At 40.1% G+C, this 27,484-nt stretch overlaps 2 protein-coding genes across 3 annotated transcripts in view; both read right to left on the reverse strand.

Moving 5' to 3' along the window:
- Window positions 1–27,484, reverse strand: part of plp2b (proteolipid protein 2b) — a 374,364-nt gene that overhangs the window by 274,247 nt on the left and 72,633 nt on the right. The window lies entirely within an intron of this gene.
- prickle3 (prickle homolog 3) lies at window positions 985–26,948 on the reverse strand. 2 transcript variants are annotated; one of them, XM_053317711.1, is made up of 11 exons: window positions 26,767–26,948; window positions 16,708–16,787; window positions 7,533–7,716; window positions 7,177–7,290; window positions 6,204–6,341; window positions 5,334–5,537; window positions 4,529–4,715; window positions 3,118–3,456; window positions 2,680–2,976; window positions 2,161–2,553; window positions 985–1,950 (listed from the first exon to the last, which is right to left on the reverse strand). In XM_053317711.1, exons 1-11 carry the CDS (start codon window positions 26,806–26,808, stop codon window positions 1,490–1,492), a joined length of 2,439 nt encoding a protein of 812 aa, XP_053173686.1. In that variant the 5' UTR covers window positions 26,809–26,948; the 3' UTR covers window positions 985–1,489. The 2 variants fall into 2 exon arrangements, with proteins under 2 accessions (XP_053173686.1, XP_053173685.1); XM_053317710.1 differs by having other exon boundaries at window positions 16,708–16,790.

The raw sequence follows: 27,484 nt of genomic DNA on the forward strand, positions 1-27,484 counted from the left end.
GATCAGACAAACAAAAATAGAGCCACTCATTTAGTGTTTGTGAGTCAAGTGCTGGCTTGTTCTGCTATTCAGAGTAACAAACATGGAAGGAAAAAGGGATGTAAAAGACAAATGACACAGTAGCACAAAAGGGCAGGTAAACAAAAAAAGGCCCACATGCACTGTAGACTCAAGGCCTACGCAGTCTTGTCCTGACAAGCTCAAGACTGCTTGTGTGAAGGTATTACTTTTTAGCTGCTTGGACAAAGTCTACAAGAAAAGTTTTGGTTTTTTTGACATTTCTACAAAAAACTCACCTTGACGTTTCCTGCTGGACTCCTAGTTTTCCACTTTTTAGCCCCTCACATGAGCTGTCCTCTTCTCACTGAGGTCAATGTGTGTGTGAATGTGTTTCAAACCACTTAGCAGCTCAAGACAAACCTGTTTGACAACTCATGTGTGCCCCTGCAGAGCCCGCCCCTTCTCGCTGATTGGTCCAATGTTTCCTACAAGGAAACACTTGGTGCCAAATGACCCTGCCATTATTCTGTGCTGTTGGGTGGTAATCACTTTCTGTTTGCTGCTGCTGCCATAATGCTGCTGCTGCTGTTCATATCAAGCTCATAGACAGAGTTTCAGCTGTTCAAAGGTCCATTATGAGTAATATATATATATATAAGGTACAAAGTATGATGAAAATAAAGGGCACATTTAACAACTTGACCAAATTTATTGTCACCATAAAACAGTCTCACGCAATCAGAACAGAAACTATTATAATAATCTCTTTCTTTCTTTCTTTCTTTTACTCCCAAATAAAACACAGTGACCTACACCAAGAATATAAAAATAAATGACCTTAAAGCCATACAAGTGTTTTTTTGATTAAAAGTGAATACAGATTTTTGCAGTTTTTTGTTTGGACTATACAACACATATAACAACCCCCCCCCCCCAAAGAAAAGACTTTGATCATCTTTTTGATTTCTACCACAGTTTGTTGCTTCATCCCATAATATTTGGCCATTTAGTATTCATATCTGTAATATATTACAGCTGTGTAAAATTGCACATAAGAGCACAGAAACATGATTACAGAAGAGTTAACAGTTAGACGTATTACTGTCACGAGGAGGAGTGCGGTTTAAGAGTCAACTTGCTGTCAGTTTCTGGTCGAACTTGCTACTCTAGAGTTTGCATATGTAAATGATGGTAATGTTTCACAACCGCTCACACTGCAACAAAGGTCTGAGTCTTGGGCTGGTTGTTAAAGTATAATAAAAGTATAAACATGACTGATAAACCACTCCACATTTTATCACTACTCACAATTCATACACTGTGCACACCGTTCTCTACACTGTAACATCTCAAAGTTTGCAAAATGGTAGAATATGCTACCATGAATGTAAGGTAGTGACATTTGTTTTCTGAGGTTTGTTTTTCTTCCCTTTTTCCAAGTAGTGTGTGAGTTCTTCTTCTTCTTCTTGTTATAATAAGATGTCTTGTGTTAGGAGATGGCACAGTTTTTATCTTTGTCCTTTGCACCAAGACTGTGAGCTCTTCTCCGCCTAATGCTGCCTCTCAGTCCCCACTCTCTCTGTGCCTCCCCGTCTTCTTCTACTTCTCCTTCTTTTCCCTCATCGGGTTGGTGTTTTCGGAGCTGCGGCGGCAGAGGAATAGGCTGCCCTAGAAAGAAGCCCTCCTCCTCTGAGTCTGAGGATGAGGAGCATGTAGAACAGGAGTCTTCGTGTTTGTACTGGCCCGGCTGGAGCGTCAGTGCGGAGGAGTTGGCGGAGCCCCAGCCGTCCCTCTCTTTCTCGCCTCTCCATTCCAGGGTGTCGAGCCGCGGCCGGTCGGGACGCGAGCACCGGGAGTGCCGCTCTCTGCCCGGCTGGTTAGCGGGGTCAGAGGGGATGCGGCAACGACTCCACCCTCGCCGAAGACTGCGCTGGTGGTAAGAGGATCCGTCTGTTTGGAAATAGAAATCAAGAAAAAACTAAATTAGCTGCATTCTCAGATTTCAAGTTAGATCAATCAATCAAACTTTATTTATATAGCACCTTTCATACGGATAATAAACTGATAACAAAAGAGAACAAGTGTTAAAAATGTAGAAAGATTTATGATTTGTAATAAAAATCAAAAGTAAAATAAAATAAATTGTCTGGACTTTCTCACCCAGTAGATCCATCTGCGGAGGAATGCCTTTCTGTAGATTTAACCTGCTTCCGAAACCTTCCTCTACCTCATCCTCCTCCTGCTGGGGTTCCTCGTCCTCTTGGGGCTCATCCTCATCCTCGTCCTCGTCGACAGAATAGCTGCTGCTGATTGGTTCTCTGAAGCTGACCCTGGCTGTCCCGCTGCGAGGCTGCGGAGGCGGAGAATCGGAGGGGGTGCCGTCCTCTGGTTGTGGAAGATTGGGTGGGGGTGAATCCTGTGGCATTAAGTCACGCGACTTGATGGGCAGAGGAGGTGGGAGGACGGATGTGTTGCCGGACGGGAGGAGAGGAGGCGAGTCGGGTGAAATGAGGTGGTTCATGTGTGACGCTGAATTTTTCTGGAGAGGAAACACTGGGGAGGAAAATTAAAGAGAATGCAGTTCAGTAGAGAAGAGAAGTGAGCTGTAATATAATACTGTTACCAAGTTTTTTAAATCAAGCATTTTAAAGTGTGTGAAGTAACAGAGATTTATGATACCTTGCATAACTTGATTTGTCCTTTCCACCCAGTTCCTACAGTCTTTAGCAGCAGAGCTTCCTCTTGCAGTGAAACTTGTGAGCAGGTGTCCACTATTTCCATTTAACTCCCCACTGACGGCAGGTTTGTTACCACAGTCTCCTGGCAGTAAACTGTAATGTGGAAGGTCGCTGGGCCAAGACGGACCTAAGCCATTTCCTAGATGAATGTGGGGAAGAGGCGCGTAGGAGCCTCTCGGATGAGGATGACCACTGGGTGAAGGAAGTCCATTTTGTACTGGAGCAGTGCAGTGAACACCTGATTTGAGAGAGAGAGGAAATAAATGTGTAAAGAAAAAAAATATAGTCTCTACAAGATGTTTTAATTGGCAGAGTATTTTCTTGTGAATGTGTGACCTCATCTAAATGTGTGAGTGTGACACCAATGCACCATGTTCACCTCTGTTTTCCACTGCAGTATGAATGCAGTCTTTTAGAGGAGTTATAGGGAGAGTGATGCCCTCTGGTGGTTGTAGTGGAGAACCACACTGTGGCTGCTGGTGTTTCTCTGCTGTCCCACAGCGTCTGTGCTGCGGCGGTCTGCTCTGCAGCGCCGAATCACAGGAGTCAGAGTTATTGGGGTCCTCACCCAGGGAGCAAGGCCTGGAGCAGAAGATGAGCCCCCCTCGTGGGAGGAAGGGACGCCCCAGCAGAGGGAGCTGACAGCGGGCGCAGCAGAAACACGACTCCACAGCGTGCCAGTGCTGACCCTCGTATGTCATCTGGCCCTGATCGATACCTGCGAGGAAATTATGATTAATGCCAGCGAATTTTCAGTATGTTTATACTGCCCACACACAGTATGTATACATATCAGTATTTCTATAGTCACTGTTCTAATATGACACACAAATGTGACTTAAATTCTAGTTAATTTAAATATTAAAGCATACCTGTCCATCTTTGTCACTTGTAACTACCTTATTTAGCGACCTAATTGTATTTATGGTAGAAATATATTCATACATACTCTCACTTATGACATTCAAGCCCTTTTCAGACATAGAATAAGTTACACTGCTGGTTTCTGACAGTGAATTACTTAACACATGTTTACATAATATTTTTTTTCTTTTTTAGTTTTTTTTTTTAAATGGACAAGATGTTACATCAGTACTCCCATCTGCCCACATGCTGTATGTAAATCCTGGATATTTATACCTCAGAAGAGGAGAGAGAGAGAGAAAGAGAGCTAAAAATACACTGGCAAATGGATTTCTATGACTTTTCCAAAGCCTGTTGTGATTTCACATTTTTCCAAAAGTCTTTTTTTCTTTTGGAGTTTTAAAAATGCATGTCTCTTTAAATTCATAAATCTACATCCCCAACAACCTAACAAATTAATTGGCTCATTCAGAACATTTCCTGGCTTATTAAACTGATTTTATTTTCTTTGTGCAAAGGAGATGAGCATTGATCATAATTTATTGAGTCCTCCTCATGACATGAATACGATTTTTTCTCTGTGTTGCCTTTACGTTAATAAAACAGTGTTTAATTCAGACTTATGTCGTGTTGAAAGTCTGACAGAAACTCACTTAGTAAGATTGCGATTATTTTCATGTACAAGTGTCTTTTTCAATGATTTAGACAACATATTAAATTGTCATTAAATGTATGTAATAAGGGTGCATGTCTGAAAGGTGCTTTATTTACACTTTCCATAAGTTAAATATAAAATATGCCTCAATCATTTATAAGTATAATGATTAGCTGAGTGTTACCACAGCTTCTTCCACTGCCTGAGAACAGCTGATAGCTACATTGAATCCTCAGTAAGTAGATGAGTTCCTTTAGACTTAATTCAGTACCTATGTGTTCTCCACAGGTATCGCAGTACTCGGCATATAGCGACTCGTAGCAGGTGCAGCAGTACGGTCGACTCTCTCTCATGATGTAACGCTGACCGCCCAGCGCTGCCTCGCACTCAAAACAACAGAAGTGCTTCATGTGCCAGTATCTTCCTTCAGCCTCCGTACATTCATCTGCTAGGATGATCTAAGATGGAGAGACGAAAAGTAGAACAGAGCGAGATGGTGTTGTCACAAATGAGTGCTGAGGATTTGGGTTAATAAGATAGAAACAAAACAAAAAAAAGAAAAAGATGCTATCGGTGACGTTCTGTTGAAGGCTTAGCCATCCGCCTCTATGTCTAAAGAACTGTTGCAGGTCAGTCGTGCCAGATCCATTAGTAAACCACGTCAACTAATCTCTTAAGTCACTGAGAAGCCATTCAAAATAAGAAGAGAGTGACAGAAAAACACCCCTCTGCTCTGCACTGATGATGGGAAATGTTGAAATACAGGAAGACGTTAAAGTAAAGCAGATGACAGGGCCTAGTGACACACATACTGCTTTAAAATATCTTTCTACACGCATCATCTTTGAATAAACAGACAGATGTTTAAGATAAGTAAGTTATAGCTGTGACATTTTTGCCTTCATTGGACAGTTAACAGCTAAGAGAGATAAATGGAAACATGAGGAGAAAGACAGAAAAGTGATATGTTTGTCTGACCAAAGGGACATCAGGATTATCACTACACCATTCTCACTACACTCCTGCTAATGAGATTTTAGAGTACGACAGGTTGTGGATCGTGGTGAGACAGTCACCTCATCGCAAGCCTGGCAGCGCGGCTTGAGCCTCTCAGCGTGGTGCCGGCCACAGTAGATCTGTCCCTCCTGGTAGAAGTAGATGAGATCGACCAGCAGCTCCATGCAGGAGGCGCACTGGAAACACTGAGGGTGCCAGCAGCTGCTGTTTCCCGCCCGACTGGCAAACACAGCTATGTCTCCACCGCAGATCTGTCTCCCACACTAGAAACATGGATTTGGGTGGATGAGGTTGAGGCGCAACATATCACAATATTTCCACTTGTGATGCATTATCGACCATAGGCTTGTTTAGATTTCTTTTTAAAGGAGAGTAGGTGCTGGGTGATATGTGCAGAAACATTCAGTAATGTGGACATAATGACTAAGTGGCTTGAGGCAAATAAAACTATTTCTCTTCTCTTTCTCTTTTTTCTACAGTTACAGATATGGTGGTATATGGTGGTATATCTTATATTATGTGTTTGTGATATATTGTGTATCACAGAGTCGCCTTTATTACGATATATCCTTATCGTAGGAAGAAGATCTTGATAGCATCATATCGTGAGCTCATCTGTGATCCCCACCCTTAATGGGGCGCAGATGGAAGGAAATTAGATGGTATTCTCAAAAGGTGAACGCTGCAGCCCTGTAATCATTAAGTCCCAGTGTGCTGTGGCCCCTGAGCTATACCTGCACCTACTTGCATTTGAACTTGCTCCAGTCTAATAAAAAAGAAATGCTTCTTCTGCATTTATTTTGACAGGCTTTCACTTGCATATGTCATTGTTATATAGGAATATTTTTCATCTAACGCTGCTGTTGTTTTGGCTATAATATTGGCCTGCCTCAACATTTTCTGAACATAAAACAAGAATGCTGCTCTACCTGCTGACAGATGGCTCCAGTCATAGTTACTGGGAAGAGTCTGACGACGCCTCTGCCCAGGTTTTCTCTTTTCCTCTGTTGACTGAACAAACGCAGCTCCTTCTTCTCCTCGTCGTCTAGTGTGTTACAGTACTGTGGCTGCAAGAGCAAAGATATTCTTGTTAGCGTGTGCACACATAATGTATTTCTAAACTTATTCACCTCTGCATTAAATCCTATTTAGTTTCAGGGTAGCAACCTACATTCATTTTAATTATCCGCTAATAATAAAATGTCAGAAAATGGTGCCACAACTGCCTGAAGCCCAAAGTGATGTTTTTAAATGTCTTGTTTTGCCTCAACAACAGTCCAAATCCCAAAGATGTTCAATTTACTGTCACATGAGACAACAACAAGCAGGAAATGCTCACAACTGAGAGGCTGCGACAAGGCAATCTTTGGCCTTTTTGTTGGAAAAATAACCTAAATGACTTGGCTAAATTATTTCAGCTCTAGTTGGCAGGTCACCCCTCTATCACAGTCTAGAGTCTAGAGAGGGCGATTTCAAAGTCTGAGACCGAGGGCCTCCCCTCAGACAAAGCTTCAAAAAGGCCGCCCCCTCACCCCCCCCATAGTTTACTTAGTTTCGCTCAATTCCCGGATGCTTATTGGATCATCATTGTTATTTGATGACACAGACACTCAAAAATAGCCTGATGTTGCTGTTTGACAAACTTTAGACAAAAAAACAACAACATAAAAAACATCTGTCCTCAGCATTTATTAGTTTCTGATTCTGGGAAAGTGAGAAAAACAGTAAAGTTTGAGATCTCCTTCTGATACGTAATGTAGTAACTAATATAATATGTTTTCTCTTCCATTCACTGAGCCTCCCCGAAACTGTTTGGAGTCTGCATGGGAAGCCCCGCCTCATACCTATAAAACATTTGGTCAAGACCGTCCAAAGGATACTAGAGAGTCACAGTGATATTACCTCACTGTCGTGTGCTGGAAGTTGGTGCAGCAGTTGTTTAATTCGGTATCTTTCCCCTGGACTGTTCACATAAGGCACCCTGTCCTCTGGCAAGCAGCTAAAATACTGATATACCTGTGAGAGGAGACAGGTGAGTTCACATCAAGGCATAAATGACAGACAGCAATTTATTCAATTACAGAGTAATTTATTTAATTGCTGTTATACAGGAAAGCACTGGATATCTGTTTTCCCATAGACGCGCAAGTTATCAAACAGTCTTGAGTGAATGTACGAACACGTCCAAGTGAAAGTGTACTTGTGCAGCGTTAATTTATGCCTCGATTCTGTGTCTGTGTCTGAATCCTGAACGTTACCTGTTCGGGCTTGAGCCCAGGTGGGACCCATGCGTACTCCTCTGAGGCGCAGCCGGAGTCGTCGTCGGAGATGGAGTGTCTCTGGAAGTCTGATACCAGCTTCGTCATCATCTTTTCCAGCTGGCCCGGCACCGAGCGCACGGCATGCTCCTCTCGCACACACTTGCAGTGCACACAGATCTTCCTGTGGAGACAAGGATAGCTTCAGGATTCACCTCTGGGGACGTTTTTACTGATTTACACCAGAAGCCAATGCTGCTCAAATGTCAGATTTTTCTTTACACATCAATTCTATAAATCAGAGGTTGGATCTCTTAATGCCTCAGGTACTAAGATGTAAACCACAGCATTAACATTTGAACCTGATTTAAGACTTAAAATGAGTTTAGACTTTTGGTATCATCTAACAAAGCAGAAATACCTTGAAAATATATCAAAATGTGATTATTACTGCCAACAGGTTCAGTTAATTATTGAACCCTATGATTAAGTAATAGGGAAATGACTTTTATTAATCCTCGCTCTGCCAGCTCTTAAAACAAACCCAATCTTTAAGTAATAACTCTTTATTCTACATTCAAATGGACACTCCCACAATATGTCACCAAATTATTTATGAGCACACTTTGCGTTGGAGACATTATGTCACAAACCTGCCTACACACACACACACACACACATTCTTGAGTTTGACTCAACGAGACTCCCTGGAGCCAAAAATTACTAATACAGCAGTGGGCAGTCGAGATTAGAAACAACACAAAAACAATCCCTAGATCATTTAAAACAAACTCAAAACTTTGGAGAAGTCAGAACTACTATATATATACTGTTACTGTGCCCAGAGTTTAATCTCATCACTGATAAGACCTCAAATTACACCAACATCTCCCCCCCGATGTGCATCAGGACCGGCACATCCCAAAAATTTGTTGTCCAAACAAGCAGGAAATGAGGTCACTGACTTAAGCCTGGCTGTCAATCCTGTGGCAATAACGACAGGGAGGTGAAGATAGTAGCAATAATCTCCCTCAGCCTCGAATTACACCCCATCTTATCCTCGGACTCGCCACACTCAATCTGGAGGTGGGTGTTTATGTGAGTAGTGGACTGGTGGAGTCAGAGTAAAGTGGCCCTGGGGAGACACTGGGGGGGTATATGGGTGTCACATATGTGTGTATGTGTGTAGATGTGACAACGCGGCCATATGCACCAACTACTGCATGTGTACATCTCATGTTGTGATTGCATAACGGCCTGCCAGCTGGTACTTGTGGCTCAAGTTCACAAGTCACAAAGCTGCTTTATTCCAGCACCCAACCCCCCACACAACCAAAAAGCGAGCACACAAACACACACACACAAACACACACACACAACTGCGCAGACTGTGTGAGTGCTTCTCTTCTAATCAATCGGCTCATAAAGAAAAAGTCTCTGAGATGTCTGATAGTAAGTGTAAGTCGGTGTGAACGCGCTCCGCTCTCTTTACCCAACACAAGTTCATTGTTAAGGAGTTGACAAAACACTGCTATAGGACACCTGTGCTCTGTTTAATGTCACGGATAACATATGCTTGTAACATGAAGCACTTCTACAGCCATGATTGACACGTCAGGTAGAAACTATCTAAATAATACTACTTCCTTTTCATAGAGGAAGTTCAGCTAAATATATATAATAAAGAAACAACATGCTCTGAGTACTTCACATGTAAGAAAGATGAAAATTAACATACAAATAGGGACACAATGCCATTTTATTGTAACATAAGATGATAAGTAAATCCCTCTTGATAATAATAATGATACTAATAAAGTTAAAAACATTTTTAAAAGAAATGTGAAGCAAAGTGCTAAAAAGGCCTTTATCAGGAAAGTCACCGTTAGTTAATGGCTGAAGTGGAGAGTTTTTAGCTTTAAGGACGTTAAAGTCAATTCTACATGTTAAAGGAAACCACTGCAGAGCAACTCAAACTGGACTGATGTGCCCTCTCCTCTCGGTTCTGGTTCATAGCTGAGCTGCAACATTTTTGAATGGGCTGAAGTCTTTGAGTGGTTTATTTTGGGAGGCCAGTAAAAAGTGCTTTAGAGTCATTGAAACAGCTTAAAATAAAGACATGCATCAGTTTTCAGCAACTTTTTGATTTGTGACTGGTTGTACTTTTGCTATGCTTCTAAGATTTATTTGTGTCCATGTGGTTTGGTCCAAATTTAAAAGGGGTTATAATTTGAAAATAAATGTATGAATAACTTCTTTTTTTGTGGACCCAGCATAAAACTTCTGCTTTTAAGCCATTTTGAGAGAATATATTTGAGGATTATGGCAAAGTGGTGTAACCATAAAAACTTTGTATCAAATAATTTAACTAATCTGGCATGATCTCACATTATTACTTTTTTATATTAAATGAAGGTAATGGAATACAATTTAATCTGGGGAATCATGTAAACCAGGAACCATTTCAATGTTTGTTTAAATAAAGTAATTATTTGTATAAGTACACTTAAATACACTGTAGGTGGATGCTTTTAAGACAATTTTTAAAGATATTTTTTTTATTGCTCATCTTACCATCCCTTATTTGTCACTGAACCATCTAAGAAAACACCAAGACTTGTAACCCCACATATAATCCGAGGAGTTAATACCCCCAGATTATTAAACAGCATTTCTCTTTTTGTTTTAAGGCTGACTGGTAAGATTTTAGTTTTGTCTCTTTGTTGAACTTTAAAAATCATTGCTCATTTATTGATTTGTTTATTTGTTTATTCCCAAAAGACAAACAAGTAATGGAATTTATAGCTGCAGCATCATTTGGTTCAGCAGAGATGTACAGTTGTGTAAACACAGCAAGTCAGCTTAGCCTAAGCCATTTTGGCACCAATCCACCCCCAGCTGTATTTGTATGTGTGTTAGCAAAAGGGGAGGGGAGGGAGGATGAGGGTGGGGGGGGGGGGGGGTGGGGGGGACCTCCTCGCCCATGCCTATGTAAGTGGGTAGGAGGAAACAGCCGGAGACCTGGCATGACAGAACAGATGGCAGACGCACCACGTGTCACCCAGTGTCACCCCACCAGCACCCCCCACCCCCCTCACCATCCTCCACATCATGAAAGCATTTGTTGCAGGGATACAGTCATCAGTGGGTGCCAACCCTCGCAAAAAGACAAAGTGCCAATTTGAATGAATTTTGGGGTCTGAAAGTATGCAGGAGAGTCTCAAATCATGTCTCTGTTTGTTCTCCACTTATTTTGCCATTAGGGTTGAACACGACTGAAAACTGGCCTGTGTGCAAAAAACATTTAAATAAACATGCTGAAGCCACAAATGAGCAAATCAGCACCCCTGTAGTGAAATGTACCGTGTGGTTACAGTAAAGACCCCAGAGAGGCTTCCCCCCCCCCTTCTCTGTCTTTTTTAATGACACACCTATTTTATTTCTCTTTTACTTCAAACTGGCAGCTTCATTATGACTTCACCAACTTAAAAGCAGTTGGTTTCAAAAGGGGGCATTTCAACACTGCAATTTACCAAGCCCTGTTGTGCTGAGCCCAGTCCTGTTCAATTGCTCGAGTCACAAGCCTCTGATGTAATACAGCCAGGATTTTCCCCTCCGGGCTACAGTGTGCACAACATTTGGTGCTGACAGGTTGAAATATTACGAGCAAAATCAGGTCAAATGTATTTTGCTTGTTGTATGAAAAGCTACGACTATTGTTAGCTTACAAAAAAAAACAAATGAGTTTTGATGGTAGCTCTCAACTGATCCTTTGGCAAAACGCACCAATCCCCAAAACTGTGAAAATCAGATCAGGGGTGCAAAGATCCCAACTTGTAAGCACCTCAAATGAAGCTGTGAGTGTCAGTGTCAGGGTCACAATAAAAAGCACACAGACTAAAGTAGTTAAGGAATACTATACCCTCGTTTGTCTCTGTAACATCTGTGCATATTAAAGCTGTGCATCCTGGGAAAATAACCCCCCCCACCCCCCAAAAAAAAAATACAAGGGGGAACTGAACTACACTGAGTCCACAAGCAGCCGTGTGTGTTGTTAAGCAGGAGACACGGCAGATGCTGCTTTAGACAGGAATTCACAATCTGCCCCTAAATTTGCTTTGCTGGACAAAAACATTGTTACTGAGACTCCTGGTGCAGCTGCTGCTCTCCTGTTTGAGTTTACTGCCTATAGATAATATACTTATACATACTTAACAATATAAAATAACTATATAATAATCAGTAATGAATCTGATAGATACTAAAGATTAAAAAAGTGTGACGAAGTAGGCAGGAAGTGGAGTCCAGTTGGGCATTCAATGGAAGAGTTAACAGAAAGTAAATATACATACATTTATTTATAATATACAGAGCTGAAATAAACTCATTTAAAACTTTGGAAGCCTGCCAGTCTTTGTTGTAGGGATTTTAAATCATTTTAATTTTGCTGAACACAGAGATTAAGGCTTGTTCGCCCCTCCTCTAGATCCCAAACTGACCCGAGTTTGCCCTGTGATATAAGATCAGCCTTTACTTCTTTACTGTATTTTACTTTTTTTGTCTAAATCATTAAATAAAATTACAACTCCTTGAAAATAACATATAGTTTTCTTCTAATGATACATTACGTTCAGCCAGCTGTGCACAGAGGGAGGTGAGTGACACCGTTAAGTGAACATGACGTCATTTTCTGCACCTCAAGTCCTAACAGATCTTTTTTTTGTGTGTACAAAACAACATAAAAGTCGGTCTATGACACATAAGAAGAATCCTCTTCCTAACACACACAAAACATTCACTCTGCCCACAACCTCTAATGACTGTTTGAGTTTCTAGTCCCTTTAATCCCGTCAGACAGTAAAATATGGTTTCTCCATTACCTGCTGTAATCATGACAAATTAGTCCAGGTCGGCCTGCTGACGCTCTCCCATCCAGACTGACATTCCATTTCACCTAGAAATGTTGTATGTCCGCTGGCTGGATGCCTGCTACTACCTGCCTGTCAGCCCGTCTGTCAGTGAGAGCAGGATATGCTATCGCAGCTCCTTCCCATGTGGTAATTTCTCTGTCTGCGCGGCTCTTTTCAATGCCCCCGCCACCCCCGACTCCCACCCTCCTCCATGCTGATAGTGAGCTCAAACAAAAGACTGAACACAATCGTGCACAAACACAGTTCTCAGGGTGCACCTACATGCTCATGTGATCTTTTAAATGTACTTTAAAAAAGAAAGATTAAAAAAAGATAAGCAAATTTACTCACGCCGCTTTGAAGATGTCAAACACCAGAGTGGAGAGCAACACTCACATACAGAGAGAGTAAACTCGCTCTGTCTTTTTCTCCTCTGACCAGACTGCTGCAACTGATTTATAACAGATGGACGATTGTTGCTTTGACGCAGTTATTAATCACAGAAAATAAGTGGGGCAGATTTTGAGCCCATGAGCAATGCTGTGCAGTGTTTGTCATGTTATGTGATCAAGATGGGCACGCATGACAACAGAGTGTCTCTGGTGAAAAACCAAGTGCACATCTCTGAACTCATTTCAGCTCATCTGATTTTCAGTTGGTCTCTGGGATGAATTTCAGTAAGGACACATCTGCCAGAGAAGATCCCGAGTACTTACAGTCTTCGTTATGAGTTACTCCTATTTTTATGTTGCTTTATACCAAAAAAAAAAACTTTCATTGTCTGGCATCATAGAGCTTATCTAGACTAGAGCTGCAACAACACAAATTATTTTCATTATCGATTCATCTGTTGATGATTAGTTTAGTTGTTTGTCAGAAATGTTAGATAATGGTGAAATATGTCAAAGATACATCCTAAAATGTCCTGACCAGCAGTTCTCAACCCCAAAGATATTCTGTTTCTATCATTGAGGACTATTAAATATTCTTATTCAAGAAGCCAAAACCAGAGAATTTGTGCATTTTTCCTTTAAAATAAACACTCAAAATGATTAACGCTGGTGATTAATTGTCTGTCCATCAACTAATTGAATAATCGTTGTAGCTCTAATCTGCACCATTGTTTTCAGGCATATAGATATATTAAAAATCAGTTTGCAATAATTAACATTGGTGGGACGTCCAGAGTAGCAGCCATAGGATAATCCTCTGCTTTGAACGTGTGCTGCTGGTGTGATAATCTATAACTGAGGCTGACTGCAGTGAGCTAAGAAGAAGAAGCTCTCTTTAGATCTGGCTCTAAAGAAACAGATGGGCCTTGTCCAATAACTCTCTGCCACTAATTAGTGACTGAGTAATTGCCGCATGGCCACCCAGACTACTAGTGATGGCGACTTTGAACACTTTTGAAGCGTGGCGGGGACCTGTGGGTCAAAAGTAACTCAATTCAGTCACTGCTGGGCAGCGGAAGCACCATCTGCCCCCCACCTCAGTTTAAGCTCCGTCTGAGAAAGCCCAAGATGAAGATGGATCACTTCCCTCTCAGCGAGCATCAGCAGCTGAGCCTGTGGTCACTCGGACGATCTTCTCCATCAGAGAAGGTGTGACTCTAAATTGGATATTAAAGAAGATGCAATTTGCACGAGACTCTGGGGTCTTAAAAAGTGACCCCCATAAATCTCAATCATTTAATCACTTTCATGTTCCTTATTCTGCTTAATCAGTTTGAGGGACGTTCAAACAAGCCATTTTCCCTTTGACATCACCCACCCAAAAGTCATTACAGATCTGTCCTAATGCCAAACGCATAAACAGAAGAGCTCAATAATCCACAGTATTGTGTTAATACTACACAGATTAAACATACTGTAAACATACTGATGCGTACAGGGGCCGGGGCTTTCACTGAGTGTGGCCGGAGGTAGAGTCACAGCACACGTGTTTTAGATTACATCCGAACTTCTAAGCTTTTGTCTTGACCTGAAAAGAGGGAACAGAACTGAATAAGCTTAAAGATACAATTACAGTCTTTTGGTTACACGAAGTACACATTCCTGCGCCTGTTGTTTTGTTCTCTCCATCACCAAACCACGACTGGTTTCAGCCATGCAGTGCCCATCTGGGACTGTGAACGCAGCATTCGTAACCAGAAATAAATGTTCCTCCTTTCTGGTGAATGTCTTTTGCAGCTTTGAGTCTGGAAGCACTAAACACACTAAAATGTAAACATGAATAATCACTGATGAAGACATTGTTAGAAGTACTTTTTTTTTTCATTTAAAGTTGTGTAAGAGTTTGGAATAATTCATAATATACAGACTCCAAATTTCCTTTTGCTTTTCTTTCTTTTTATACACTAAAACTTCACCGAATACTAAAGTCTCAGCAGAAGCAACAGTGAGATGGAGAAAGGGGGGAGACAGTGAGGGGACACTGAGTGAGATATGGAGTGGTCAAGAGGGTTACTATCACAGCAGTAAGGCTTAATCTTATTAGCGTGATTGACAGGATTAGACTAACTAAGAGACCAAACCAGCTGGATATACACTAACGGGACTAAAGGAGAGAGAGACAGAGAGAGAGAGAGAGAGAGTGAAGAGAAGGGGGCTCGAACAAAAGCATGTAAAAAAACCTGCTTAACAGAACAAAATAAATTGCTCTTCGGTGTTCAACAACTCCTGGACAAGTAGTCATTAGAGGTATGCAGGCTGACATTTCAAGTAGCTCGTTAAGTAAAAAGAAAAATCTGGATTTACAAGAGATGCTCCTGCTGTTACATAAACTGTAAATGCTCCAAAAACACAAAATGGACATCTTAAGAAACAGCCGTCCTTTTGCTAAGTAGAGGTTGCCTTTTTGTATTCATAAAGAAAATGTTTTCCAGATGAATGGACGCTCTTCTACAAAGTCGCTGCGCTTTAAATCAGTTCTTATATAAATAAAATGAAATATAATATCAAAGAAGCACAAAACTATACACCTTTAGAAAGCTTCCTGGTGAGCAAATTCACCATATGGGCTTTTCTGTGCAATAAATGTAAAACACTCCAGGCTTTGTGAATCCATTTAACTTGACCCAATCTTAGGTTTAAATCTCTGCAGCTCTGACACACAGCACATGTTGCAGGATGACAATTGATAATCCTGCTGCACTGTTTTCCCATGAAGATAATGTCAACTTAAACTAAATGCTGCCCGTTTCTGCTGTTTGTTGAGGCTGTCTGAGCTTAATGGCATTTATGAGTCTGTAGCCGTGATTCTTAATGTACGGCGAGGTCGGGGGGGGGGGGGGGGGCTGAGCTGCTGCGTGAACATCATGTTGTGCCACAGCTGGGTCATGTTTGTTTGTCTTCTAATGTATATCTGCTCATCGCATACACAGATCACAGTTAAGCTGATTTACATTGGTAGCGATGTTGCTGTTCTTCACACACACACACACACACACACACACACACACGGTTTAAGTCTGAACTACTGACTCTTATATATCTGTACTGAATTCCCACAATGCACAGAATGTTAGTGTCTTTATGTCCTGTGAATTCATCAGAAATGGTCCTTGCACTCATAGCTGCATGCTGTATCTGACTGTCAGGTTAAAACATGTCACAGCAGGATGTTAACTGGACATCCTTCACCAGCCAAAAAAAACAAGTAAAGTGAGTGAGAGGCTGATAAAGTTTGAACATTTAGCAGCCATTAGGCCAGAAAAGTAAACCTTAGTAAGTAAGTATGAATTAAGAAAGAACAAATGTGCTTCTGTACACACAATCCCATGTTTGATCTGTTTATAATCAAAGTCAATATCCTTTTTTTTCATCATGAGATTAACCTTATTGTACATCATATTCCTGCATGTTTCATTTCTTTTACTGAGCACTTATTCTTTGTTTGTTTTTATTTCTAACCCATTGTACGATAATTACTGTTTTCTTCCCGATGCACCTGTTTTTAATGTGTGATGTGTATTTTCTAAATCTAGAAAGTGAATGCACTACGAATAAACTATTATTAGTATATTTTTACACAAGTGTCTTAAGTTTAAATGGCTGTTAAGAAACATAGTAATTATTCTGAAGTCTGACAACCTCAAAAATGTTGATGTCAGACTTTGCAGGCGCTGCACACACACACACACACACACACATCCAAAAAGGCAGCAGGAGAGAGACTGTGACCACAAAAGGTGAATATACAGTGTGAAGAAAAACATTTCCTGCAAAGGCAACAGGCCCCCCGGTTAAGAGTCCTCGAGTTCGTACCTCCAACCATGGACACGGAAGCCGGGGCACTGGTCTCCACAGCGCATACAGGGCTGCCCTCTGTCTGGGTCCTCTTCCTCCTGCTTGAAAACAAACAAACTCACTTCAGCTCCCCGTGAGGCACCATTCATAGCTGCTGGAGCAGGACAGCCGGGGTTAAAAGGAAATTGTTAGCAACAGCAGCAGAAGCAGCAGAAGCATGTACGTACAACAGTTTGTAGACACGGTCGGAGAAACAGCAACATCATTCCGGGAGAGACGAGCGGAGCGTCCGACATAAGCCATGAGCATAGTGCACTTAAGAGTCGAGCGCATCGGGCTTTAGTTTAGCAGCGTTTGGGGGGTCGCCTATAGACTTCACATGGATTACTTAATGATGTGTAAATTCAGTGTATGAATATCCACACATTATATCAAAATCCTACACTGAACTGGGGGGAGATATAAACCATTAAGACACACTGGTTGCACACTGTAAAGCATGTATGGATAAGTTGTATTTCACATATAAAAGCAGCGATGGTTAGTCTGAATGCACTTCTGTTTAGCCAGTCTATTTAAATATAACTTTATTTTACAGATGAATATAGAGTAGTTTCTCCTGGAGTGTGTAAAATCACCAATCACTGCAATAAAGAACTTTGACTTCATCTAGCAGTGTGTGTTATATCTGCTGGGCTGCCTACAGACAAACAAAGACAGTAAGTGATATCCAGAATATGACATAATTATCTCCTGGATAAACCTGTTTGTAGGAGACCAGTCCTCACTTTTTAGCCACACAGCTAGATTTAGACTTTAGGCTTGTAAGTGGTGGGATATAGAGCATAATGAGAGGATGAAATGTCAAGAAATGCCTCTTTTTCTTGAAAGTGCTGAGCTGTGCATCTGACTTCACTAGCAGCAACCCGAACAGCTTAAACCAACTACCTCATTTCTCACTTTTAAGTCTATTCCTGTAGACTAGCATATGTGTGTGTGAGTGTGTGTGTGTGTGTGTGTGTGAGTGTGTGTGAGTGCAGACACAGCCCTCTTTTTAGAGATGAGAGGAAGGAAGCAGACACAGGATGAGCTGCACCCTTTCCCTCTCCATGCAGTCTCTCTGTCTCTACTTTCTTTTTCTCTGACGCCTCAACTCTACTGTAACTGTCTCTCGTGCGTAGAGCTTGGTGTTTACACAGAAAATGTGTCCGTGTTAATTATTAGATTTTTCCAATTCTGTAAAAAAAAACAAAACACGCACATTATAACCACAATGAGCTATCAGTGTTATTTTTCCAGTCTGATGGGACTCTGTTGTTTTCCATTTCACCATCAGCAGAACAAAGCGTGCACCTATTATGTCGTAAAAAGCAAACCTGAGTTGAACTCAAACTTGCTCACATAAAAATTATATTTGCTCTTGCAAATTGCACATGTAGATGCACAGCGCTCGCAGACAGATGCTAACAGGTTTTTAAAGTCTGCGTACAGGATAAAAAGAGGAATTTATATACATGTTTTAAAATAACTGCTGAAAACGTGCAAAGCTTGAACTGTGTTGAACTGAAGTGTGCAGTTAGAGTGTTAAACTGGTTTTCACTGTTTCTGTTTCTGTGGTCAGGATTTTTTTTTTTTGAGGAGGGGGTGGGGTGGGGGGGTTGCCTAAAATGGTGCCTTGATGACGCAGAGGGGTTACTAGCACCTTACCCACTATATAAACACCAGAGCACACATACTCATTTTTACTATTTTTACATCGGGTAGTTTAACAAACTTGACAGCTGAGATTTGCTTCAGATAATCTCTGTTATGAGTGAATGGAGACATTTCAGTCAACGTTAGCGCTCAAGGAGTTATTTTAAATCCAGGAGAAGCGTATGTTGACAGGTGGAGCCATCAGTGGCTTCAGCTTCAGCTCCAGCTTCAGCACTGGCTGGCTGTGCGGCTGCGAGGATGGGTACATTCAACGCAACCACCACTGCTCTGACTTAAGCAATGGCTCTTTGGCAACAGCCAACATTGGCCTAAGTGTGACGGCCACAATGAAGTCACCAACGACTTTTCAGCAGAGAAGTAACGTTAAGTGTTTTAAACTCCATTGAAGAAAACAGACAATTTAACATGACATTGACTGGTGATGGGTCTCTTGTCAACTACTCATTTAACCATTTATAGAGCGCTCATTGAAATACTCTAAAGAGTTATTAAAGGGATATTACAGGACTTTTTTTTGCTTTTGTGACTTTTTTTCATTTTTTTCCCATATTTACCTACAAAATATGTACCACATGACACTGGGGCACCTAATGTTACTTCATTTTTAAAATATCATCAGTGTTGCTTGACTTACATCTACAAACTTTATAATTGTGTTTTTATGAGGAGGTTTGGTGTGAGCGTTGTTAACTCAGAAGCTTTCAGCACCTTCAGTGGACACACCTTCAGAGCTTTTTTCCATGATTTTGAAACTTAATTTTATATACGTGGCAACTTTTTTTAATAATGGGTAGTTATTGACACATTTTTCTGCGGTGAGACAAACTCTGAACACATACGTATTATTATTGCTTTATACTGACGTTAACAAGCAAAACAATGCAGGTATGTGATACAGGAATGTACCTGCTCAGCTGTCTTTTGATCTTTTTCCAACCACACACACACACACACACACACACACATACACACACACACCCCTAATAATAAGCACTACTTCATCATCAGTATTCATGTCAAGCCTGTTTTCGCATGCGGAGCTGTTGATGAACATTTTCAACAACCGCAGTGATTTACTTCCATTAACGAAACGCTGAGTTTGTTTTTCTTATCTTGGCTGATATCATTAGGCTGTAAGGGATGTATGAGATCTAAGTGCTTTTACTATTTAAACACAGGAACCACAGAGACATGAAATGGGAGCAGTAACTCAAATGAGAGTAGTTTTGTAAGTGGTCTGATGTCTAAATCCAGGTTCATAGAAACATGAACAAGTTAGTCCAGAATAATCCTGTGACAGTGAACCATAATTTATGTCCTTTTTTCTTTTCTTTTCTTTTTTTTTAAATGCCACACAGCCCGCCTTACACTAAGATCTGTCCTGCGCCATGTCGCCTTATTAACCACCGCTTTGATTCATGTTGGGAACAGAGCCAGGTATGAAAGGTGACAAGACGGGCTCAGTGGAGCGTACAGATGATTTCTGGGTGACTGGAGCTTTCACTTGTTATTTTCTTTCTATTCTTTCTTTCTGAGCTGGTGACTGAGCCTGTGGGGGGGCACAAAAAAAAGGTCTGTACATTTAGCACCGGTGTACGGCTTCAATCCTAAATATTATGAGCGTTACAGAGAATTAAAGCAAATACCTGCATATGATAAAAACAGGAGATTGGAGTCAAACTGAGGTGGTGGTTACACTTCAGGATACTACAGGGCGTTACTAGCTTTTCATTCATAAAGTAGACAGCAAAGAGATGAATCATACTATATATCTTCATGCTTGCATTGCTAGTTTTCTCCACTCAGGAAACTCTTTGACCTGCAGACACAGCAAGCCTTGTGTTTTTTTCCCCCCTAAATTTAAAACAGTATGGTCCTTTTTGGCAGGGCACAAACTTTTACAGCAGATCATACATAATTCATCTTAACTGGAAACGTTTTGGTTGAGTGTGATTAGCGCTAACTTCATTACGAGGCCGTTTATGAACAGAAAACAGAACCAGAAATTGGATTAGACTTTTAGTGAGAGACACTGAGCGAGCTGATGCTTGAGGGCTTATTGCCTGAACTTGTCTGGTGGTGATCTATGAGAGGTGGTCAGTCAAAACATTTGAGGTATGAGTTACAGGTTTGCAGAGTCACAGACACAGTTTTGGACAGCTTAAAGTAAAGATGGCAACATTAGATATTCGCCCTCCTGTTGTCTTCCTGTCGACCAAGCAACTTTTGTCCTTCCGGGTCTGGTTTGACTTTTTTTATAAAGCATACGGTATAAATTATGACCCAATTCTGTGTTAGACCACAAGTTTTTGGAAATTATGGTCAGTAGGCCTCATTTAAATGAAAATCATTTTTGAGTTAATGTTATGCTCCCGGGTCAAAATTGACAACAGGAGGGTTGGGTAAGATGTGTAACAGAGCCTGACCGATATATTACCAATATATATTGGTATCAGTGCTTATGTTGTCCGATAAGTGCTGATATGTTTTAAGGATATATAAGCTGCATTTTCTGTATATTTGATCTTTTTTCTTAATTCTTAATTTTCTCAATAGATACAGATATATATTTTTTGTTCTATGTTTTTTATTTATGGTTATAATTATTAAATTCCCATTGAAGTTTACTATTTCAATGCACTGATGTCATTTTATACAATAAAGTTCATTTAAAACATGATGCCTCCATTACATATCTTTGTGTTTGATGACCACATTTGAGTGTTTATGTACAGTATATCTATATATTCTGTAAGATTATCAGCTGATATATGGATATCAGAATGTTATAACTCCCTAATATCTGTGTGAGCATTGGCCCCAAAAATCCAGTTTCAGTCAGGCTCTAGTGTAAATTAGAGTTTCCTAGGAATCAAATATTCAGATCTCTGTCTCGTCAGCCTCACGGAGGACTCAAAACAATCTTGTCAAAACAAAATAAGGATGGTAAAACATCTGGAAAGCCATTCGATCAGCTGTGAGTTTGACAATGTATCTTTGGAAGTGACCCTCGAGGTTAGTAGACAAAGTTCTTCAGAGTGTAATATTATTACTTTAATGTAGAACGACAGCTGACTGCGTCTCTATCGGTCTCTAACTAGATTTCATTCTTTTGGATTTCTGCAGAAACTCTGGGAGGTTGATGAGATGGACGTCTGCCTACATTAGATTAAGCTCAGCATAATGATCTGGTTTGGAAAGAAAAGTCTAAAAAACTGAAGTCTTTCCAAAATAGAAAAGTAGTAGTCAGACCGCTAACAACCAGTCAGTGAACGTGTGAGAAAGGTAAAAAAAAAAAAACAGAAGAGCATAAGGGGGCAGATAGTGATTAAATGGTAAGCCTGGGTGCAAACATGACGTAATAAATAATGAAGGATTAGGACTCCTGAGAAAAGGCATGAGTTTAACTTGAAATATTTAGTCCTGTATTTCTGCTGCCAGACAGACAATAAGAGAAGATTTGAGTGTTTACAACAATCAATACGAGTTTGTGAAGGTCAAACTCCAAATCCAATTAGGCTCATTCTGAAAACAGGACCAAAAAAAAAAGGAGACGTGGAGATGGTCTTATCATTAAACGCACCCAAGGATGCCTAAAAACCTGTCAGCTTACTTCTAGTTAACAGAGCATGTGAACATAACATTAAACTGGACAATGAGGTGGAAAAACATGAAGTGAGCAGGCTTTCAGCAACATCTTGGATCCTTCCAGCTGTTCTCCTTCTCCTTCTGAGGTGAATTTAAACAGACAGGAACCTTTCATATACTTCTTTGGTTGTTGTTCTTTAATGAAAACAGAAAAGACAACCTGTCAGCTTGAACATTATCCACCTGGAGTCAGTTTGGATGTTTGTCTTATCATGATGGAAGTGTCCTATATGTCAAGGCTACACACACAGACTTAAGGGTTTCATCTGTATTTCCTTTTCAGCTCTTCACAAAAGATAATGCATCAAGTTTATGGCTCGACAATGAGGTTCGGCCTATTGTGCCCCGAGTGGTGGGAGTGGTGGTAGGAAGTTTCTTCTAAACTGAGCGTGTGTGGGTAAAGTAAATAATACATTCAAGTTCACATCAGCTCACATGCTCACACTTAGACCGGCGTCAGACGTTTCATATCAGCTCCTTTGTTGTCACTAAGTGGGTATAAGGTTTAATCACATGGTGCTGCCTCGGTTTGCTTGAACTCTCTGTTGCTACCAAGTAACCGTGTAACCAGGTAATGGACGAACTGAGAGTCTTCCAGCTTTGTTATCTGACATCAGGAGGCAACTCAACTGGCTGAGCTGGGGATTACTTACAATAAAAGAGAAAATGGATAATTAATACATGTGAGCATTATTATTAGGCTCAAACTAAATGCCAAATGACTGGTCCACTCCATGTGGGAGCACTCTGTAGGTATGGGAAAGGTAACTTTTAATTATGTTAAGTAGAGCTGCAACCAATGATTATATTCATTCATTCATTTATTCTCAAAATATCTGTTTCCCAAAGCCCAAAGTGACTTTGCTGCTGTTAAACTGTAAATTTCCCCATTGTGGGACTAATAAAAGATGATCTTAACATATCTTTTTTTGTCCAACCAAGCAGTCAACAATCCAAATGTCTTCAATTTACTATCACAGAAATACTAAAGCAACCAGAAAATAGTGTACATTTAAATAAAAGTGAAAATTTGTATCATATAATATTCATGTGAGAACCTGAAAAAAGAGAATTTAGACTTTATTTCCCTAAAATAACTAAAACCAATTAATTATTGATCATTTAGTTACGCTCAATTAATCATTGCAGCTCTGACGTTAAGTGAGAAATAAACACTAAAGGAGGCAGTGATTGTCACTTAGTTTTGCGTCTCTCCTCAAAGTTGTGTTGTGGGACATGTTAAAGATTAACAGAGGAGGCCAGAGGTCAGAGGTCAGGGGTCAGAGCGATTGCTGTCTTGACACGCAGAGTAGATGCACCTCTCCTGACTGGGCAGGATCAGACAGACAGCCGGCAGGACAGGCGTGTCCAGGATCCCCCCTCTGTGCCAAAACACTTCATACTGCTTTTATTGTTTATGCACCGCTGCTTCCTGCCGCCGAGGTCGACGCTAACAACAGTGTTTGACAACCGGAGGGGTTTACTGAATATGAGTGATTGTTTGTGGGTCAAACAGACATTTTACAGGTGATTGTGTCAGAAAGTTCTACTATAGTTTTATCATAGCGGACAGTTTGGCTTGTCGTAGCAGTAAAAAGCACAGGGGTCACTTATAACTTTAACAATGGGAACAAGGACCTTGAAATCGAAGCAGCTATTTATTACATTAATCACATCTCTGCTTTTCCTTCTGTCAAAATGACTTCCATGATGTCTTCTATTGCTAGATCTTCAGAAAGTCACTATTGAAAGGCATTTCATGTGTTGTAGGGCTGCAACCAACTAACCAACTAACTTTTATTTTCATTTCCGATTCATCTGTTGATTACTTTCTCGTTAATCCATTGGTCCATGAAATGTCAGCAAATGGTGAAAAATGCTCATCAATGTTTCCTTAAGCCCAACATGACATCCTCAAATACTTATAATACTACAGATTAATATCACAGAAAACTAAAGAAACCAGAAAATCCAATTCAAAAACGATTAATCACAAAATAGTTGGCCATTGGAGCGCTTGGGTAGCGGCGTGATTATCGCGCATGCCGCCTAATCGCAGCATCCCTGGTTTGTCTCTGGTATGGGACCTTTGCTGCAGGTCATTCCCCTCTCCCCCTGTTTCCTGTTGGCCTCTATGCCATATCATTTTAAATAAAAGCCATTAATTTACTAGTTGACAACTTATCGATTAATCGGCTAATTGTTGCAGCTCTGATGTGTTGCTAGGCAGCTGAGACCACGGTATGTTGGCTATAAAACACACATATATCTCAGATTAAGTGCACTGTCAACAGCTTGTAAGACACTAAACAATCACGTAATGATCATATATGTGATGCTAAGCTTCGCATGTATGAATGTTAGCAGTGGGACGCTCTTTCTTCCATCAATAAGTTTTCTATTAGCAGAACAAAGCATACAGTAATTTTCTGCACTGATAAATCTATTTAACAGTCATGTGATTAATATATGAAGCTGATAATAATAATGAAAGCTGTCATTTGGTACCTGATTCTTTCTGAGCAGGTACGATCCAACACAACTATAAAGGGAAGATCAGGAGTTTCATATCAAGCTTCTCTGTTTGCACATTTAGCCTCATATGATGATTGATTAATGATTAATGAAGTTATAAAGCAATTTATACGATATCACAATTGTGTAAATATTTGTCAGCGCTGCCTTGTGGAGGAACAAAGGCGATATTATCTAATTCTCATGCATCACTCATTACATATTTATGATGCCACTTGTTGTGATTAGTCTATTAACATTAAAGTAAATGTCAGTAAAACATGATGATGGATGATACTGACATCATTTCACTGTATCTGGCTATAACTATACTGAGCCCTGAAATAATCTATAATCTAAACCAGGGATGGGTAATACAGTCTCTGAGATATAAATTACTTATATATAAGACATAAACAAAATGAGATTGTAATGCAGCTTTTAGGTAAACACATTTAATCTGTATAATAGCTGATGATATCTGCTATGATATAGATTAAATGATATGATATAAATGATGAAATGATGCATTTAGAGCTGCAGCTAAAGATTATTTTCATTATCGTATAATCTGCTGATTATTTTTTTCCATTCATCGATTAATTGTTTTGGTCTAGAAAACATCAGAACTGTCTTATTTTGATCAAACACCAGCTCAAAATCCCAACATATCAATTTTTCTGCAATGTAAGACAAACAAAAACAACAAAAGATCAAATTTGAGAACTTGAAACCATCACATTTTTGCCATTTTTGCTTAAAAAGGACCAAATTCATGATCAAAATAGCTGCAGATTAATTTCCACCTAATCAAATAATCATTGCTCTATATATCTCCCGTTCTACAAACTTTGATGCACAAACACACAGAAACCACATGTATACTCTGCGTTGTGTAAACGTCCGCGTTGTAACAAAACTTACTTTTCCTGTGCTGATGTAATGGAGTGTGGCATTAAATATTGATGACATTCATTAATACTTGAGTGCAGTTATTGTTTGTGTCAGGTGGGAACAGGTGAAACTGAGTGTTTAAGTATTGCTAAAGCACTTAATGAAACTAATGATAATGTTTGATATATTTAAACATAGTAGATACTGAAGATTTTATAATGCAGAGGTCAGAAACATAATCTGGTTTGTTGTTACATCAGTGAATCTACAATGATTAATCCATTAGTTGGGAATTATCCTGCACCTATTTTGATGATGAATTTGGTCCTTTTTAACCAAAAATGGTTTCAAATTCTCAAATTTGAGTTTTGGCTGCTTTTATTTTTTCTTACATTGCAGAAAAAAATGATATCTTGGGATTTTGGGCTGATGTTTGATCAAAATAAGACAATTTTGATGTTTTATTGACCAAAACAATGAATCTGTAATGAAAATAATCTTTAGCTGCAGTTTTATATATCATTTATGTATCATTTCATCATTTATATCATATCATTTAATCTATATCATAGCAGACATCATCAACTATAATATAGATTAAATGTATGTGATTTTACAAAAAAAAGTCTGCTATAATTTCAGTGGTCTGGACGCCTCCCAAATTTGCTGCAGAGCCAGATGTTTCATGGCCACACAGCTGTTAATCTGGCCTGAAAACAAGCCTCATTGGTCAGTGACCTGACCGTATAGGCTGTGTTTTGGGCAAACTTCCCATTGGAGCATAATGTAGCAGTTAACAGTTGTGTTGTTGTGATGAAAACATGACAAAAAGTGATTTATATTACAGCCTCACACACACACACACACACACACACACACACACACACACACATCCCTCTAACCTGCTCAGGTACAAACATATGACGTAGCCTCCTGACTAACCTGGGGCGCCTGAAATGACTCAAGACCCAAAGAATGCAAAGACTTTATGGTGCATAAAATGATTTAAAAAAAAAAATAACTTAATGGTATAGATTATAAGTGTAGCGAGCTAGTAGGTTTAATTTTTTTTATTTTTTTTATAAGCACCAATCCCCAGAAACAAAAGCCAGGTGAAGGTGGGACAAAGTTCCGCTTGGGTTTGTTTTCTGTTTTGGACTCCAAGTTCATTTTTTAAAAGTCTGCTGTTAAAGTGAGGCATGTGAGATGTTACCCAAAAGCATTAACTAAGCAGTGAAAGTCGTTATAAATAAATGTATGGTTAAAAAAAGCCCCAAAACAAACAAACACACAGAGTTAACTTACCGAGCGGTTCGACCGTCGCTTTTTAGACCCGCGGAGGAACATGATGTCGGCTGGATGTTTGGGTTTTTTAAGGAGAGGAAGAAAACACAGATGAGTTTCCAGGTGAGCACACAAAAAAGGAGAAAACACCGAGGTCTTAGTTTATGGAGTCCCACAGTGTGTGATAACCTCTGATGTTCCCCTCTGACTGCCCCGGGACTCCTGCTAGCCGAGCCACTGAACTGACAAGCTAGTACAACTCAAATACGCAACTTCCGGTCCAGATTTCAAAGTAAAACAGTGCATTTAACACACGTATCAGACATTTCTTGAGCGCAGATAAAATAAAAAGATAGATGAAGACACACATTTTTGTTAAATATGCGAATAATTATTCAGCTGCTGAAAATATTTACTGATATATCCTTTTTTATTCCAACTAATAAAGTACTCGCTTTTATCTTGAAGGCTGAAGTAGTGTGTTTTCCTTCCTGACAGCAACTAGCTAACTTGACTAACTCCAACTTCACTGTCCCAAAGTTTGGCTTGTGCCCTTCCTCCTGCTGTGGTTCTCACAGTAGGTCCATGAGAGGGCTCAGAGGGTCCCCAGCAAGAAGGGGAATCATTTATTTTCCACTATAATCCCATCCATGAATAACACAGTGAACGATTTTGACTTTTTTAGCCATGGCTTTTCATGCACTTTCTGTGATAAAACATCTAAAAGCAAAAATCTTTG

This window comes from Scomber japonicus, chromosome 4 (genome assembly GCF_027409825.1).
Source record: "Scomber japonicus isolate fScoJap1 chromosome 4, fScoJap1.pri, whole genome shotgun sequence".
Lineage (NCBI taxonomy): Eukaryota > Metazoa > Chordata > Actinopteri > Scombriformes > Scombridae > Scomber > Scomber japonicus.

Excerpts from the sequence above, each read along its gene's own strand:
- prickle3 (XM_053317710.1), bottom strand. The coding sequence starts at position 26,808 with ATGTTCCTCCGCGGGTCTAAAAAGCGACGGTCGAACCGCTCG. Across the intron at positions 3,457-4,528 it reads TACCTGTGGAGAACACATAG|GTATCGATCAGGGCCAGATG; the intron begins GTACTGAATTAA and ends ATTTCCTCGCAG. Across the intron at positions 1,951-2,160 it reads TCCGCAGATGGATCTACTGG|ACGGATCCTCTTACCACCAG; the intron begins GTGAGAAAGTCC and ends ATTTCCAAACAG.